The following is a 19,204-nucleotide window of genomic DNA, read 5'->3' as shown; positions in this document are numbered from 1 at the left end:
ATCACTTCAGTTCCTAATAGCCTGTCCTACTGCTCTCCAGGAACAGTTTCAGAATTCTGGTAGGTGAAACGGGGGTTGTCCACTAGATTGAACTAAATGACACACCAATCTCTAAAATCTTAAGAGTCCCTGAAATTGCTCCATCCTTGTTTCCTCTTTGCCTCTTAGCTGTACAAAATTGTCCTTGGGATTATACATCAATGTAGAATTAGTGACGGAATACCTGCCCCTTCCTTTTTCCCATGACAAAGTGGCTAGAAATGCATCCAGTCAAAAGATCTTACCATGTAGATAATTGCTTAAGTTGGTTCCACACTGATTCCAAGATGCTCCCTTTAAACACACCCCTTCAGATGTGTGCTGGTGACACTATCCCACTTTAAAGGCTGGCACTGCTGCCTTCTGATGACATCTTCCAATGTGGTATATATCATTCAGTGTAAAAAATGTAACGAAGGATGTTATATTGGAGAAACAGGCCAGATGCTTAAGACAAGATTCAATTTACATAGACATCACATGAACAATACTGGTGCCAGTAGGGCTCCCACCCCTGTTGGTCAGCATTTTACAGGACCAGGACACTGTTCCAGTGATTTCACAGTAAGAATCCTGAAAGGTAACTTTAAAACCATACAAGAACGTAAGACCTTTGAAGTCAGAATGATTGAATATTTTAACACCCAACAGAAAGGACTTGACTTAAGGATCTGGGTTTCCTAGCCCATTATAAACCATAAAGCTGTAAGTCTCTGTTGATCACCCCTCCCCTCACCTATCCACACCCGTCCTGTTAGAATATCAATGATATGCTTTGATGTCCCCATGCATACCTCCTACCCACCCCCACCCTGTCAGACTGTCATAGTAATGCTTGAATGTTTTCACTTATATACACTGTCAGCTAGCACATTTGCTTATTTCCGATCTGACGAAGAAGGGCAACCTTCGAAAGCTAATCAAGAAATGTATTAAGTTATGTCCAATAAAAAAGGTATCATCTTATTTTCTTTTCCATGTTTTATTTTGTTTGATTTCTATTGATAACCACTGTACCTCTCAAAGTACAGTTTTCAAAGGCATTTAGGGAGGTAACCCAGCTCATTGGCCGTAGTTGAAAATAACCTCCTTTAGTGTGGGTGTATGTATGGACTTTCACTGTCCCCTAATTCTATAACAGGCCACTTTAAATGTAAGTGCAGTTTGCACACACAGTTATGGAATACCACCATCCACGTGGGTAAGTGTACAATGCGCATAAATGGCAGCTGCACGCTAAGAGTTATTGTATAATTAGGACACAAGTGGCTTAGTGCGTAATTGCAAGGGGTGTTCACAGGGGAGGTGCATAGATAGGCAGAGCTGACATTTTACATTTTTTGTTTGCAGAATAGTGTAATGCTGCATTTAGGCACTTGCATTTACATGAGCCATAGACCTGTTGTAAATGTGTTCACCTAAATGTAGACACATTGATGCAGGTTTACACATGTAAATCTTTTTGTAGACTAAGCTCACCACCCACAGAAAGTAGGAGCCTACATTTGGGCAACCTATTATAGAATTGCCCCTGATCTGCTTACCTTAACCAGATTAAAAGCGGTGTGGTCAGGTGTGTAAACATTTCTTATTCTTCTTTGTTTTCTGTTTGGATTTTGTCTTTTTGTAGGAAGAAGAAGAGGGCTCAGAAGATGACACCAGTGTAAAAGCAGATTTTGAAGTGACTGCAAAACCAGATTTCAGCTTGCGAAACTTCCTAGAACACCTGGAAGATGGCGCAGATGGCTTTATTTCACCAATGGATGACAAAATGCCTTCAAAAAACAGCCAAGATCTAGGGCTTTCTAATCTCCATTCTGCCTCAATGTATGTTTGTTTCCTGTATAGATGAAATTACTCATATATGCCTGTGTTAGAATGTATATAAAGCAGGATTGATTGGGGGGGAGGGTTTATTGGCTGCATGTGTGTTGATGTGTCAAGTGGTGCTTAGATGGTGACTCCGGCTATTAAGATCCAAGGTCTATGGTCTGTATCCCATATACATCAAGACAATTTAGAATGAGCTTGAGAGGGCTTTGACAGCAACTCCAGTAGTTGGAAAATGAGGACAGGGCTGGGCGGACTTCTGTGGTGTGTGTTCTATATATATGACAAAACAGATTGAGGTAGGTAGGAATGGGCTTTGATTGCAACTCCAGTAGTTAGGAGCATAAGGACAGTGCCAGGTAAACTTCTATGATCTATGTCCCAGAAATGTCAAAGAGAGATCAGGATCCAGGTATTCATATCACATTCATTGTTGGTTTAATCATGAATTGAAAATGACTGACTGTTGGGCAGACTGGACGGATCGTTCTGGTCTTTATATGCCATTATCTACTGTTACTATGTTAATAGACCTTTTTATAAAACTGCCTATAACGTTTGAGTATATTTAGCCTGATAATAAGAAGGAGTTATGCATTAGCTTCCGGATTGGCCAACATATAACTCTCCTCTCCATAGGTTTTTCGAAATCATATGGATATCAGGCCTTTTCAGTCACTAAATTCCTGATACTATTCTTATAATTGTGGGCTAGATTGAAAACGCAAAGCAGTCCCATGAGTTATATTGTTTATCTGTTTCATATATGCCTGCTGAATTGTAGGCCTCAACTAAATGGGTAGTGCAGATACGGTCACCAGTAAATACATATGTTCGTGCTTCTCTCTATGCAGATAGGAGCACTGACTATATAGATTAAGCATCAGCAGTTACCTTAACTCAGTGATTGAGCCAGTGAATATATACAGCCTATTGTTTAAGAACAAATAAGAGTTTAAGAGTCTGCTTTCAGGTTTCTTTCCACTCAGTTCGTAGATCTTCACTTCTAAGCCACATTGAGCCTGCAAAGAGGTGGGAAAATGTGGGATACAAATGCAACAAATAAATAAAGAAAGTGGAAGACAAAGTGTGATAGGTTTCAAAAACAGTAGTTCCACATCATCAGTCCAGTCTAGACATGTGGATTTATGCTGAGAACCACTGCTTTGATGACCTAATACTATAAGGATCCTGTGCAGTCTGCAGGTAGCTAGTATTTCTCAGTCTCCAGCAGATGCTAGACAGGTCGTCCCTGTGCAGTCTGAGAAAGTGTGGACAAATTTGGTGGACCTCGAGATTCTCAAGTCAGGCTCTCTTGGAGTCTGTCTGGGGATATAAGGGTTCAAGAGGGATAAAGACTGGCTACATGGTTCGAAACTCTGAGGTACAGAACCCAGTAGTTCTAGGTCCCACTCCCCCTGCCTGGCCCAGATTTCCTAGGGTTTTGAGGATGTAGATCAGCTGTTCCTCTTCTTTGACTTCCCTGCTTTTTGGAGGGAGTGAAGAGCGCTGAATAGGAGTTTGCATTGGAGCTCATTAGAGTTAGTTAAAAATAAAGAAATGAGCCAAGCGCTACAGTTGTCCTTAACCCATTAGTGCCCAACATTCCCTTATGGAAGTGTATTATGGGAACATTGGGCACTAATGAGTTAAGAAGGAAACGAGACATCAAGCACAGCTTCAGTAGCAGTCCTGCTTGGTGGGGAGGGGGCATTAGATGCTGTAGGAAAGTGAGTCAGGCCATGGTGGAAGTATGTGAAATCATGTTTTGGGCAGACAAAGCAGTGTGTGGACTAAGGCAATCCCACACTTAGCTCATCAGGTTGGTGCTAGGGGTGCAAGGAGGAGCACCAGTGATGTTGTTGGGGCAACTTCAGGGGTTCTTTTTTCAGCAGCAGCACTAGGGAGTTCAGCAAAACTTGACAGCAGGACAGTGCTTAGTGGCCGGTTTTAGTAACAGCCCTGTTTGGCAGGCCTGGCCACAGCCAGGTGGAGGGGCTGCTATTTTGAGTTCTGTTTGAACTCAGGAAGCAGGAACAGTCCTTGGTTGGGGTCCAGGTTTTGGGGCAGATATAGTGTTTTTTTTTTTATAGAATTTGTATTATTGATGCACCAGGTCTGTCTGAAGAAGGGCCTGCACTCGGGTTCCCTGAAGAGGTTCCCATCTCCTGACGGGCTGTCCCTGAAGAGTCATGCAAGGTCAGTGAGAGCCCAGGAGATTTAGAAGATGTAGCATCACTGGATTTGATACAGCCAGGGGAGTCTCTTCCAAAGGCATGGCAGAGTTAAAAAGGAGGCCCTTGAAAAGGGAGAGATTACCTCAGGGAAAGATACCTCTGTTGTCTGAATTTTTCCTATATGCTGGCAGCCCTGAAGATCTTGGAAGAGCATCTAACTGGTGCTGAGGCAAAGGATGATCTACTGCTAAAGGGGATTCATAAACCAGCTAAAGCCTTTTCCTATCCTCAGAGCAATCAAGGATATAATCACTATGGAGTTGGGATACCCCGGATATGAGGTTGAAAGTACCCAGACTCTGGACCTGGTAAAGGAGAAGAAGAGATTATGGCTGCTCAAAATGGATGTGTTGATCTCGGCGGTAGCCAAGAAGACAACCATTATGGTTGAAGGAGGAGCGGCTCTTAAGGATCTGCAGGACCAACAGATGGAGGCACTGTTGAAGCAGCCTTTTGAGGTATTAGTGCTAGCCCTACAGAAGGATATGTGGCAAGAGCATGTCTGAGATGTACATAGCAGTTGCCTGAGGCTTCTTACAAGCTCCTCAGAGGAAATTTCAGAAGTAGCACACTTGGAGATAGATAGCACACTTGGAGATAGATAGGCTCTGTATTTTTTGGCTGTTGCCTTGTGAAATACATGCCTTAGCAAAGAAGATAGCGACAGCAGCAAATGCACATCGTCTTCTTTGGCTAAGGAATTGATCAGCTGGCCTGGCGTTGAAGTTGAGACTCAGTAGGCTTCTTGTTAAAGGAAGGTTACTGTTTGGAGAAGAATTGGAAAGCTGGGGAAAGATTTGGAGTCTAAAGTCCCAAGGCTTTCATAGGATAGGTTGCAGGGAGCGAGTTGTTTTCCCGAGCTAAGGAGATACAGCCTGGGGAAGATGCAGATTTCTCTCCAGGGGTCATTCCTTTTAAGGAGGCAAAATAGGAGGTCAGGAAGGTGCCTCGGGGCACAGTAGGAGTCCATGCTCTAGTGCAGCTGGTAGATGGATATTTGATAGCAGCAAATATCTGTATTTGATCTGCAAATACTTGGGGAAAGCAGATAAAAGAGCAGACCAAGCGCACCAGAAGGTGAAAATAGTAGGGAATTTATTAAAATAGAAGAGATAAACAGTGCCCACGTTAGATGAAACGAGAGATGTGTGATGGATGTTTAATACATTTTACTGAAGATGGACCCATATCACTTCAGATTGTTGTGTTCTCAATATAATCTAAAAAGACTGTGCTCTCAAACTAGCTCATCCTCGATTCCCCTTGCTCGTCCCTTCTAAAAATGAGACAGTCAAACTCTAAAGAGGTTGTTGCTGTTAGAAGTTGTCATCCTGGTACCTATAGAGGAGAGAGGATGTACTCCATATATTTAAAAGGAGGAAAGCATGTTTTGCCCAATTCTGGACTTGTAACAAGTCAACAAGGTGATGTGGGTGTCAAAGATTTTCATGGAGACCCTAAGGTCACTTATGGTGGCTATGAGATAAGAAGTGTTTCTCATCTCTCTGACTCTTACAGGCCTACTGTATCTTCATATTATCATTTGACAGGATCAACAGAAATACCTGTGTTTCACGGTCCTAAGGAAGCACTCCCAATTTTAAGCCCTGATGTTTGGATTAGCCATGGCTCTGACCTGTCCCTTGGTGGTGGTAGTAGCTGCTCTCCAGAAGGCATGAAATCTGGTGTAACCTGTATCTGGATGACTGGCTGATCCAGGCAGACTCATACTTGGAGAATGAAGCGGCTAAGGCCAAAGTAATTCATCTCCTTCAGAACTTGGAATGGATCATGAACTAAGCTGGTTCCATCCCAGACACGAGTATTTGGGAACCCTGTTTGATATCCTAAGAGGCAAATTGCTTTTGACCAGGGACAGAATTCTGAGGCTTCAGATCTGGAACCTGCTCAAGACAGCTCAGGTCTTGGGATTATCTCCATGAACTAGGGTCAATGGCAGCAGCCTTGGATTTTAGTGCTTTCGGCTAGGGCCCATATGAATCAGTTAATGGTCATTCCTATCTTGATGGCCGGTTCAGTCGCAGGATCTGCGGATGAGACTCATCCTTCAGAGGTAACACAGAACCAGCTTGAGTTGGTGATTGATGACACAGAATCTGTCTGATGGAGTGGATGTGGAGGTTCCAGAGTGGGTCATAGTCACAATAGACACAAGCCTGCGTGGTTTGGTGGGTCCGTTGTCTGGGTGAACTAGCCCAGAGGAAGTGAACTGGTCTTATCAGATGCTTAGAGATGTAGGCAGGTCCACTGTCTCTGCAGTCTTACCTTTCGTTGGTACAGAATAAAGTGGTATGGATCTTAGACAATGTGACAAGTCACATCAACTGGCAAAGGTGGTACTCGAAGCAAACAAGTAGCAGAGAAGATCACTCCTTTGGTGATTTAGGTGGAAATACACTTCTCTGAGCTGTCAGCTGTACATGTAGCAGCATATGCAGGCAGGTTTTCTCAGCAGAAAAACAGTGGATTCTATTGAATGGCACCTAGCGAACGCAGCATTCAAAAGATTGCTAGAAGGAAGGCAGCATGGTAGCACTATGTGTATATATTTTTAGTATTGTGTGTGTATGAAAGGGGATTTTGTGGGAGGTGAAAAGGAGCTTTCACTAGTCTATGGTGTTTCAAAGTGTCTTACAGGCAGTTTGCAAAGGGTAGCTTCTCTTGTGTACCTGCACACTTTGGGTAGTTTTCAAAGTGCCTATGTATTTGCACCTATTTCTATCCACATGAGGACAAAGCATTGTTTGAAAATTCAAGTGCATGTGTCTGTACTACTTAAACCTCAGCAGACTCCTGGGAACTTCTTTAATCTGGCTATATGTATTCATGCTTTGGAAAAGCCTGCAGATACACCTGCTATGAGGGAGACAATATTAATCCAGGATGGTCTAGCCAGGCAGTTGCTTAGTTACTGAGTGAAAAGCCTTTGACTATTCTAATTGTCCTTTAATAATAATTACTTTTTATAATTTGTTTTTATCTTGTCTATCACCAGGCCAGAGCTCATGGAGCAGCTTCAGGAAGCAAGAGAAGAGAAGAAGAAAATCCGTAAAACTCTCAAAGATTTTGAAGATAATTTTTTTAAGCAAAACTCAAGGTACAATAATACAGTTTTTCTGTATCATAACTGTGCTGTGTGTATATTAGGATAAGCCCATCTTCCAGGTTCAGTCTTGAAAGAAAAAAATAAGATTGGAAAACATGTTATAAGTTTAATTATTCAACAATAAAAATGCATTCACCCAAAACAAGCAGGATATGCAGCTCTCACAAATTTGTGATATTGTGCAGCAGAGCATGGGCTAGAAAACAAAAAAGTAGCTTTCTAGGGTGGTGCATCATACATGTGCAGGAATTCCCGCATCAGCCTCATCACCTTAGGTCCAGAGTTTTCTGTGGAGCTCATGGATGTGATTTTCATCCCTGTGGTGCTTTCATAGGTCATGAGTACTTTTCTAAAGTGTTTTATTATCTCTCACTCTGCATCGCAAACTTGTGCAGAATTTAAACAAAGTGTGAAAACTTACCGATTTCAACAGGCCTTTGGAGGCTACCTTAAGAAGCAAATGGAATGAGTAAGATAATTGAACATCAGTATGATTTTGAGCAGTAATGTCATTGAGATGGAGCATTACATTTATGGTTTGATTAGTATATTTTATGTATGTAAAGTTTTTATTGTGTGGTGATATGATGTATCTTTGTTTCGTGATTTTATTATGTATGTTGATTTGTTTGCTACCAAGTACTTTTGGATTGTTGGGGTAACAAATATTTTAAATAATTCTTAATATAGAGTTGCCTCTCATGTTTGAAATTCCCCAAAGTTTTGGCATCAGTCGACAATTGTACCATCAAGCCATTTGATTTCCCACCATTAGTACTTTTTCTTCTGATGCAAGACTATTGGGGGTAATTTTATAAAGTGGGGTTTTTTTTTTAAATAAATGGTGCTCTATGGTCTTAAATGCCTCAAGTAATGTTACCCCACATATATAAATAATTGATATGACAAGTAAGTGTGTACTTGTGTGTGAAGCCAGTATAGTTGTGTTTGAGGGAGAAGTTTGGATAAAGTCATGAAATACACATGTAGTTATAATGGGGTCGATATTCAGAAGGGTTTTACCGGGCAGAAGAGGCTCCGGTCTGGTTACACCCCACTGAGCTGGCCATTCCCAGATATTTAGCAGCACTTAACCTAGTCAGTTCTTTGGCAGTCCAGTTAGGGGTGGTCCGGGGGTGGGGTGGGGACAGCACTTAACTGTTTAGCGGACTCAATATCGCTGCTAAGTGGTTAAGTGAGCTGATAAAGTTAGAAAGCTGAAAGGATGTCTTGTCTTTATCTGCCAAGCTAACTGCATACCGGTCTGAATGTTGGCCAGTACGTGATTAGCTTTTGGATTGTTGTACTAACCTGGACTATCCTGGAATATCCAGGGTTACAAGCTGCTTATCACCATGGGCTGGATATTAAGCCTGACATATACATGCGTACGTCAGGTATGTACGTGTACACTAGTTCCTGACCGGGTATAAATGTATGCAGCCACTCTTTGGCTGTGATTTGGGCTGCTTTTGTGCTGGAATTTTATCAAGACACACAGGTGCCTATGCATGTGTATAGAATAGTCTAATAGGTCACCTAGATGAAGAGGCCAATTAGGCACCTGCTACAAAATTAAACTCTTAGGGGCTAATTCTGTAAGGAGGGATCCAAAATTTAGGCACCAAGAATGTGGGTAAATAACATGAATACCGGCATTTGAATGTCTATGCATACATACAAACGTAAATGCCAGTATTCCAGCTACATGTTATTCTGAAAAAGGTATTGGCACATAGTTTGCAGGTGGGCGTTCATATGGGTGGAGTTTAAGCAGTCAGCAAGGAGTGAGGAAAGATGAGGAAGCCAAAACAGAATGATGTAAAAAAGATTTTATTGCTTCCAAAGTACTGTAAGCATATTGTCGAAAGACTCGACACAGCCGTGTTTCGGCTGACGTGCCTTCATCAGAAGACTTGACAAACACAGTGCAACAAATGTGGCAGTCAGGGAAGGTTCAGTGTTATAAGTATCAATCTTAATTGTGCCAAACGGCATCATCAATCATCAGATGAGCAGCCAATTGGTTCTCCGTATTGTGGCAGATAAGTTGGCTATTGTTACACTTAACAAACAATGAAAAGATGTGAATGTTTTAAAATTGCATTTTAAAACGTATTAAAAATATGTTGACCAATGAGGAAGCATAAACGGCACTGCAGTCCTGGACTGAGTAAGGATATTATCAGCTGCTTCTGTTGGTCTATAAAAAAAATATTTAAAAATATCAAACATTTATCAAAAGTATTGTTGGGGGTGTTTGAAATCAAGGCAGACAACATATATATAAGAAGAGTCGTCAAGCATTTTTAATTGTGTGGAGTTTTTGTGGTGTTAAATTGTTGGAGGCAGGTATAACCGAATTTTTAGATGGAGTGGCACAATTATATTAAAAAACTGCCCAGCTCTACTGTGTCCTGGTTGGGGCAGGAGCCATCTCCAGTTGATCCTATTTTCCAACACTGATGATGCAGAAAAAGGACTGTTGCCGGATCCCAATATCAAATCCCTAACCCTTTCAGCTTGGTTGTTGAGTGGTTAATGAGAGCTTCTCTAAACTTGGGGGGAGACCAGACTCCTTGTGGGCAGAGGTCCATGAGTTGGCAGGGCCAGATGCCACACCAACTGAGATCTGGTAGATCTACATTTTAGATCGACAGTGGCTAAACCAGCAGCAGCAGCGGCGAGAAAAACAGGTAGAGCAAAAGCGATGAGAGGAATTACAGCTGCAGACGATGGCGATGGAAATGGCTCTCATGCAAAGCTCCAGCTCAACCCCTGCACCAAAGCCAGAGGTAGGATCCACAGCCCTGATCAGGCCCAACTTGTTTGTGCAGTTTGATGATACCTGAGGTGACATTGATGGATATCTTACTGCCTTTGAAAAAAATTGCCACCTCAGTGAGATTCCTTAGAAAGGCTGGGTGCGCTATCTGGTAGAGCTCTTGAGGCATTCCAAGAACTTTCAATGGAGACATGCTCCCAGTTTGAGGAGATGCACAAAGCTTTGTTGAACCATTATGCCATTACCCCCGAGACCTACAGACTAAATTTCCGGACTTTGCAAAAAGGGGGTGGATGATACTTGTAGCAAATTTGTGATTCAGCTAAGATACCATCATCAACGGTGGCTCAGTGGAGCTGAGGTTAAAACCCTGAAGGACTGCCAAAACCTGATGGTATTGGAGCAGTTTCTTAAGCATTGTCATCCAGAAGTGAGGGAACATGTTCAAGATCACCAGCCCCATACTCCAGAGAAGGTGGCTGAATTGGCAGACATCTTTATGACTAACCATCCCTGGTTGACAAAGAGAAGCCGTCTGGATCTGCGGCAGCCATGGCCATTAGCCAAATATTTCTGCAACCTCTGAGTCAGTCAGCAAACCCTCCAGTGTTCCCCAGAAACCTAAAGACTTTAGGCATGAATGTCCTTGTTACCGGTGTGGGCATACTGGATATTTCAAAGTGGATTGCCCAGACAATCCCAAGCCTGCACTAAAAAGCATTTCAGTTCCTGCACCAATGCTGACAGTTTTCATGGGTGGCTCCAGTCCTACAAAGGGGGCACACACAGTTGCTGCATTACAGAAAGCCACTGGTCATTCGTCAATCAAGGAGGCAGATGACTTGCCATAACACTACAGCACCCTAATAACTGTGAATCAGTCCCAAGTGGCTGGGCTTATGGACATTGGCTCCAGCATGACTTTATTATGACCAGAACTAGTGCCAGAGGATGCTATTCTTCCAAGGCGCACTGTGGAAGCAGTGTTAGCTAATGGATCCAGAGAGACTGTACTCATTACTTGAGTATTCATGGAATGGGGTACCAAGCCTAGATACAGAGAAGTAGGAATAATGAAAAACATGCCAGTACCAATACTGTGTGGGACCAACACGGGTCCAGTGAACATTACTCTTAATAGCATAGTCAGCATTTCCGCTATTGTGACCCGTAGTCTGGCCCAGGCGGACCAACAAGCAGAAGCAGCAGAGATCATCTCTCCAGTTCCAGATCCTGAGCCAGTCCAAGTGGAACCAGCTGACCAAGCAGCAGGAGGAGGCGCTCCAGTTCCTGAGGTGACTGAGGTTGTGAGTATGGAACAGCCTGACTTAACTGACATACCTATTGAGCAGACTTGACCCTGATTTGTCAAAGTCACCAGCAGAGATCCTTCCAGTTATGGATACTAATATAGGACAGAGACATGCTTTTCAGAAAGTACAACACTTTGACCCTGACCTGGAAGCCCTCAGGCAGAGGGCTGGTCAGCCTACCTATGAGACTTGTAAATATCATATCCTATGGAAAGGAGGCTTTCTGTACAGAGAGACTGATCCCATTGATCCTAACAGGCCCAGCACAGCAGTCAAACAGCTTATAGTGCCCAAAGCATAAAGAGAACAACTCCTACAGATTGCACATGATATTCCACTAGCAGGACATCAGGGGTGACGCACACGCACTAGACTGACACCAGAACCTCTATTGGCCGGGAGTATCTTGAGCCATGACTGACTATTGTCGAACCTGTGATGTGTGCCAAAGAGTGGGTAACACCCAAGATCACCTTCAAACACCCCTGAAAACTTTATCCATTATCAGTGAGCCATTTGAGAGGATAGCTGTTGATATAGTGGGGCCTCTAGCTTGTCCCTAGCTGGACTGGGAAAAGACATATATTGACAGTGGTGGACTTTGCTACCAGATATCCTGAAATGGTAGCCTTATCCTCATAGAATCAGAGAAAATTGCTACTGCCGTGCTAAAAATATTTTCCCGTGTAGGATATCCACGAGAAATACTCTCAGACCAAGAGACACAGTCTGTCTGAGCTGATCCAAAATCTGTGGGCACACCGTGGAGTGAAATCTTTACGTACCACTCCCTATCACCCTGAAACTAATGGGTTAGTGGAAAGATTTGATGGTACATTAAAGCATATGTTAAAGACTTTTGTGGAGTGGGGAGACCAAGACTGGGAAAAGTACTTGCCCTATCTACTATTTGCATACAGAGAAGTACCCCAGGAGTTTACCAGGTTCTCCCCATTTGAGCTGCTTAATGGCCGGAGGATGAGAGGGCCCCTTGACCTAATAAGAGAACATTGGGAGGGGAAAGTTGATGCCTGTAATTGACTATGTAATCAATAGAATGGGATAACAGATGCAAAAGCATACTAGACGAAATAGCACCCTTACAAACGTTGGCAGTCAAACTGATGGAAAGCATGGTAACCAAACATTTACAAATTACATAAACAAACATTCAATACTACATAAATCACAGTCAGGTTTTTGCCCCCTCCACAGTACTGAAACAGTACTAATCACTCTCCTAGCCAAATTCAACCAGGAAATAGCAACAGGCAAAAACATCCTCCTCCTCCAGTTCGATATGTCCAGTGCATTTGACATGGTAAACCATAATATATTAATAAGATTTCTAGACAAACTTGGGATTGGTGGAAACTACTTAGCTGGATCAAGGGCTTCCTAACCACAAGAGCATACCAAATAAAATCAAACTCAAGCATATCATCACTGTGGAAAACAAACTGTGGAGTACCGCAAGGATCACCGCTATCACCGATACTCTTCAATCTAATGATGGCTCCACTAGCAAAATCCTTATCCAACCAAGGCCTCAACCCTTCCATGTATGCAGACGATGTCATAATATACATTCCGTACAATACCAAACTGACAGAAATCACCAACGAAATCAAGCTCAGCTTGAACATCATGTATCCTGGAGGGCACAGGTCTAGGATTATGGGGTCCTTTTGGTCATAGATCCAGGTTTCATTGATGAAGCTTCAGGCCCAGGTGGGCCGGTTCCTAGCCTCCTCAGCTCCTCGGGCTTGGGATTATGTGCAACTGTTGGGCTCCATGACGGCCATGATGGAGGTAGTGCCCTGGACCAGGGCCCATATGAGGCCACTACAGCACTCTCTTCTGCGGCGCTGGACTCCGGTTTTGAGGGCTTAGGCAGTTCGCCTTCCCCCTAGACCTGGCGGTGAGAAGGGCGCTAAGTTGGTGGCTGATGTCAGACAAGTTGTCAGCCGGTATGCCTCTCACGTCCCCGGAGTGGATTGTCATTACGACGGACGCCTGCTTTGCGGGCTGGGGAGCCCACTGCCTGGGAAGAACAGCGCAGGGGATATGGTCGCCAGCGGAGGCGAAGTGGTCCATCAACCTCTTGGAACTTCGGGCCATTCGGTTGGCGCTTCAAGCGTTTCTTCAGGTACTGATACTGAGGCCAGTTCGAATCCTGTCAGACAATGCCACAGCCGTGGCCTATGTCAATCGCCAGGGAGGTACCAGGAGCGCCCCCCCCTAGCCAGGGAGGCCATGAAGTTATGCCAGTGGGCAGAGGCGAATCTGGACCAGCTGTCGGCGGCTCACATTGTGGGAGTCCTGAATGTCGAGGCGGACTTTCTCAGTCGCCATACCTTGGCAACTGTCTGCTCGGGTGTTCTTGGAGATCACGAAGCGCTGGAGCATGCCGACCTTGGATCTGATGGCGACCTCTGCCAAGTGCCGCGGTTCTTCAGCAGAGGACGGGACCCTCGATCTCTGGGGGTCAATGCTCTTCTCCAGCAGTGGCCGGTACAGGAGCTTCTCTATGTGTTCCCGCCTTGGCCTATGCTGGACAGAATTCTCGGCCGGGTGGCGAAACACCCAGGCCGGGTGGTCCTGGTGGGTCCAGATTGGCCCAGACGCCCTTGGTATGCGGACCTGATCCGGCTTTCCGTAGACAGTCCTCTGCGGCTTCCAGCAGAGCGGGGCCTCTTACATCAGGGTCCCGTGGTGATGGAGGATCCCTCCCCCTTTGGTCTTACGGCCTGGCTCTTGATCAGAAGCGGCTGAAGAAGAAGGGCTTCTCGGACAAGGTCATCGCCACAATGCTGAGAGTACGGAAGCGCTCTACTTCTACTACATATGCCAGGGTATGGCGTACCTTTGTATCATGGTGCGAGGCAGGATCCCTGTTGCCGTTCACGGCGCCAATTGCTTTAGTGTTGGCATTCCTGCAAGAAGGTCTGGAGAAAGTCCTGTCGCTCAGCTCTCTTAAGGTCCAGGTAGCGGCTCTAGCTTGCTTCAGGAGTCACCTGAAGGGTGCTTCCCTGGCTTCTCAGCCAGATGTGGTGCGTTTTCTCAAAGGGGTTAATCACCTACGCCCTCCTCTGCACTCAGTAGTGCCTACGTGGAATCTCAATCTGGTGCTGCGGGCCTTGCAGAAGCCGCCCTTTGAGCCATTATGGCGGCTGTCTCTAAAGGACCTGGCGTTGAAAGCGGTCTTTTTGGTGGCAATCGCTTCAGCCAGGAGGGTTTCCGAGCTCCAGGCGCTCTCGTGTAGAGAGCCGTTCCTGCAGTTCACAGAGGCAGGAGTGTCTATTCGCCCAGTGCCTTCCTTCCTGCCCAAGATTGTTTCTCGCTTCCATGTGAATCAGCAGCTTTGTCTACTCTCCTTCCGTAGGGAGGATTATCCAGAGGAGTATCGTGCTCTCAGATGCCTGGATGTTAGACGAGTTATCATCAGATACTTGGAAGTGACCAACAATTGCCGGAAGTCAGATCACCTGTTCGTGCTGTTCGCGGGCCCCCGTAGGGGTCTGCAGGCATCTAAACCTACCGTGGCATGTTGGGTCAAGGAAATGATTGTGGCGGCTTATGTGGCCGCAGGGAAGGTGCCGCCTATCCAGCTGAAGGCTCATTCTACTAGAGCACAGGCGGCTTCGATGGCAGAGTCCAGGTCCGTTTCCTTGGAGGAGATTTGCAGATCGGCGACTTGGGCGTCGGCTCATACCTTCTCAAGGCATTATCACTTGGACGTGGCAACACGGACCGAGGCCCAGTTTGGAGCGTCAGTGTTGCGTTCTGAGATTTCCATGTCCCGCCCTGGGTGAGTACTGCTTGGGTACATCCCACCAGTCTATGGATTGATCTGCTTGATGATATGGAAGGTAAAATTATGTATCATACCTGATAATTTTCTTTCCATTAATCATAGCAGATCAATCCATAGTCCCTCCCAGATATCTGTACTGTTTGTTCTAGTTCAGTTATATTTCAGGTTCAAGTTTAGACTTCAGTTCCTGTTCAGGAGGACTTCGAGTTCAAGTTTTTCCACTTGGATTTCCATGGAGTTGGGACGACTTTGTGTTACAGTGAGCTGCTGCTTCTTTCCCCCCATTTCGACGGTGGTTGGATTCATAACTAAATTATGCCTGTGCTCCCTCCCGCTTCGTGCAGTAGTAGGGTAGCTTTGTTTCCCTCTCGCTTTGGCGGTGATGGGTTAAGCCAGCTCCTTCCGTGGTTGTGGTAGCAGGACATGCCAGTTCCCCCCTGCGTGGGCGGGATTGGGTGCCCCCCCCCCCCGCTTCGGCGGTAGTTGGATGGCGGAGTGTCGCTTTGTGGGTGTAATTCTCTATGTTTGGTGTTCTCCGAGGACAAGCAGGCTGATTGTTCTCACGACTGGGTGACGTCCGCGGCAGCCCCCACCAACCGGAAAGAAGCTTCGCGGGACGGTCGGCACGCAGGGCACGCCCACCGCGCATGCGCGGCCGTCTTCCCGCCCGTGCGCGACCGCTCCCGCCAGTTCCTTTTTTTCCGCGCCTGGAGAGAGTCGTGCCTTGCCGCTCTCTCTGTTCAGCCGCCGGATTGTTCGATCGCGTGTACGCTGATCGTGCTTTTTTCTACTTTTACTAACGGTTTTCGTTACCGCCCGGTTTCTTTTTACCAAAAAAAAAAAAAACCCTGCGCGTGTGGGGCACGCGCTCCCTTTTTTCCCTCGCTTCCAGCGGGGCCGCCGCGTTGCGGCCTAGTGGCTGCACGGTCGTTTTGCTTTTTCGTGGTGTGATTTCAGCCACCATTGACGACTTTGACTTCGCCGACGCGATTTTTCCGTCGATGTCCTCGAAGGTCCCGAGTGGATTTAAAAAGTGTGGTCGCTGCGGCCGGCCGATCTCGCAGACCGACACCCACGCTTGGTGCCTCCAGTGCCTCGGGCCGGAGCACAATCTCAAGTCGTGTGTTTTGTGTCTCGGTCTCCGGAAACGGACTCAGGTTGCGAGGCAAGTTCTACGGGACCGTCTTTTTGGAACTTGCGCCGGCCCCTCGACGTCGACCTCAAAGGCATCGGTATCGACGCCCGGTCCTTCGGTACCGGTATCGATGCCCGAGACATCGGCACCGATGGCAGCGACCCCAGGAGAACAGGTCCCGTCGGCCCGCCGGTCCTCCGGTGAGAGTGGGGGCGAGAGGCCGCGTGGGCAGTCGGCCCCGGTCACTCCCTCAGCTCGTGAGCCACGGGACCGAACCCTGTCTGACCCGGTACCTCGAGACCGAGGGGGATCGACCTCCTCCTCCTCCATGCCCTCCGGCGCCGGTGACGGGCATCGGAAAAAAGACAAGAAGCGTCGTCACCGGTCGCCCTCGGTGCACCCCGATGTTGCAGAGGAGGCGACGCCGAAGCGTCACTGTCGAGAGGAGCGGTCTCCGTCGGTTGTGGAGGTACCGACGCGTCAGGGTTCCGGCACCTCGGTGCCGTCTCCTGGCTCCCAGCAGCTTCTGGCACCGACACCCCTACCGGCCCCACCGCCTTTCCCGGCAGCGGGCCTGGACGAGTGCCTCAGAGCCATCCTTCCGGGGATCCTGGAAGGGCTGATGCGCCAGGCTGTGCCGGCGCCGGGGGTGCTTGCGCCCTCGGCGCCGATGACTGTGGCGCCGGCGAGCTCTAGCCCGGCGCCGGGGCCGTCGACACCGCCGCCGCTTGCGGTGCCGGTCTCGACCGCCACGCAGGTGGAGTCCCCGTCGACGGAGGGAGCTCCGTCCCCGCCGGCGCGGGAGTCCACCGCTCGACGACACCGAGACCCTGGTGCCTCGACGTCGAGCCGGGCCCGGTTCAGGACTCAGCTACATGAGCTTATGTCCGATACCGAGGATGAGGACTCGTGGGGGGAAGAGGAGGACCCTAGATATTTCTCCTCAGAGGAGTCTACGGGCCTTCCCTCGGACCCCACGCCTTCACCGGAGAGGAAACTCTCACCTCCCGAGAGTCTCTCTTTTGCCTCCTTTGTGCGGGATATGTCTATCAGCATTCCCTTCCCCGTGGTCTCTGTGGAAGAGCCGAGGGCCGAGATGCTCGAGGTCCTCGACTATCCATCACCACCTAGAGAGTCCTCCACGGTGCCGCTGCACAATGTCCTAAAGGAGACGCTGCTTCGGAACTGGGTGCGACCATTAACTAACCCCACCATTCCCAAGAAAGCAGAGTCCCAGTACAGGATCCACTCTGACCCAGAGCTAATGCGGCCACAATTGCCCCATGACTCGGCGGTCGTGGATTCTGCTCTCAAGAGGGCACGGAGTTCGAGGGATACCGCCTCGGCGCCCCCGGGGCGGGAGTCTCGCACTCTGGACTCGTTTGGGAGGAAGGCCTACCAATCCTCCATGCTCGTGACCCGCATCCAATCATACCTGCTCTATATGAGCATTCACATGCGGACCTATGTGCAACAACTGGCGGACCTGGTCGATAAGCTCCCGCCGGAGCAGTCCAGGCCTTATCAGGAGGTGGTCAGGCAGCTGAAGGCGTGCAGAAAGTTCCTGTCCAGGGGTATTTATGACACCTGTGACGTGGCATCTCGTGCTGCGGCCCAAGGTATAGTGATGCGCAGGCTCTCATGGCTGCGTGCCTCTGACCTGGACAACCGCACCCAGCAGAGACTGGCCGACGTCCCTTGCCGGGGGAATAACATTTTTGGTGAGAAGGTCGAGCAGATGGTGGACCAACTGCATCAGCGGGAAACCGCTCTCGACAAGCTCTCCCACCGGGCGCCTTCAGCATCCACCTCCACAGGTGGACGTTTTTCCCGGGCCCGGCAGGCTGCACCCTATTCTTTTGCGAAGCGTAGGTACAACCAGCCGGCCCGAAGGCCTCGCCAGGCACAGGGACAGCCCCAGCGCGCTCGTTCTCGTCAACAGCGTGCGCCTAAGCAGCCCCCTGCGCCTCCACAGCAAAAGCCGGGGACGGGCTTTTGACTGGATCCACGGGAACATAGCCGCCCTACAAGTGTCCGTACCGGACGATCTGCCGGTCGGAGGGAGGTTAAATTTTTTTCACCAAAGGTGGCCTCTCATAACCTCCGACCAGTGGGTTCTCCAAATAGTGCGGTGCGGATACGCCCTGAATTTGGCCTCCCTGCCTCCAAATTGTCCTCCGGGAGCTCAGTCTTTCAGCTCCCATCACAAGCAGGTACTTGCAGAGGAACTCTCCGCCCTTCTCAGCGCCAATGCGGTCGAGCCCGTACCACCCGGGCAGGAAGGGCAGGGATTCTATTCCAGGTACTTCCTTGTGGAAAAGAAAACAGGGGGGATGCGTCCCATCCTAGACCTGAGAGGCCTGAACAAATTCCTGGTCAAAGAAAAGTTCAGGATGCTTTCCTTGGGCACCCTTCTGCCAATGATTCAGAAAAACGATTGGCTATGTTCCCTGGATTTAAAGGACGCATATACTCACATACCGATACTGCCAGCTCACAGACAGTATCTCAGATTCCGCCTGGGCGCACTGCACTTTCAGTATTGTGTGCTGCCCTTTGGGCTCGCCTCTGCCCCACGAGTGTTTACCAAGTGCCTCGTGGTGGTAGCGGCCTACCTACGCAAGCTGGGAGTGCACGTGTTCCCATATCTCGACGATTGGCTGGTCAAGAACACCTCGGAGGCAGGAGCCCTCCGGTCCATGCAGTGCACTATTCAACTTCTGGAGCTGCTGGGGTTTGTGATAAATTACCCAAAGTCCCATCTCCAGCCAACCCAGTCTCTGGAATTCATAGGAGCTCTGCTGAATTCCCAGACGGCTCAGGCCTACCTTCCCGAAGCGAGGGCCACCAATCTCCTGGCCCTGGCTTCGCAGACCAGAGCGTCTCAGCGGATCACAGCTCGGCAGATGTTGAGACTCCTG

General features: G+C 47.8%; 1 protein-coding gene across 2 annotated transcripts in view; it reads left to right on the top strand.

Moving 5' to 3' along the window:
- FAM13A (family with sequence similarity 13 member A) overlaps positions 1 to 19,204 on the top strand; it is a 501,662-nt gene that overhangs the window by 477,641 nt on the left and 4,817 nt on the right. For both annotated transcript variants that reach the window (XM_030190686.1, XM_030190687.1), the window contains 2 exons: positions 1,670 to 1,866; positions 7,123 to 7,224. In XM_030190686.1, the coding sequence (XP_030046546.1) occupies positions 1,670 to 1,866; positions 7,123 to 7,224 (299 nt within the window). The remainder of the gene's footprint in view (positions 1 to 1,669; positions 1,867 to 7,122; positions 7,225 to 19,204) is intronic.

This window comes from Microcaecilia unicolor, chromosome 2, assembly GCF_901765095.1.
Source record: "Microcaecilia unicolor chromosome 2, aMicUni1.1, whole genome shotgun sequence".
Taxonomy (NCBI): Eukaryota; Metazoa; Chordata; class Amphibia; order Gymnophiona; family Siphonopidae; genus Microcaecilia; species Microcaecilia unicolor.
The sequence above is the reverse complement of the archived record's forward strand: the minus strand, read 5'-3'. Positions and strand labels throughout refer to the sequence as shown.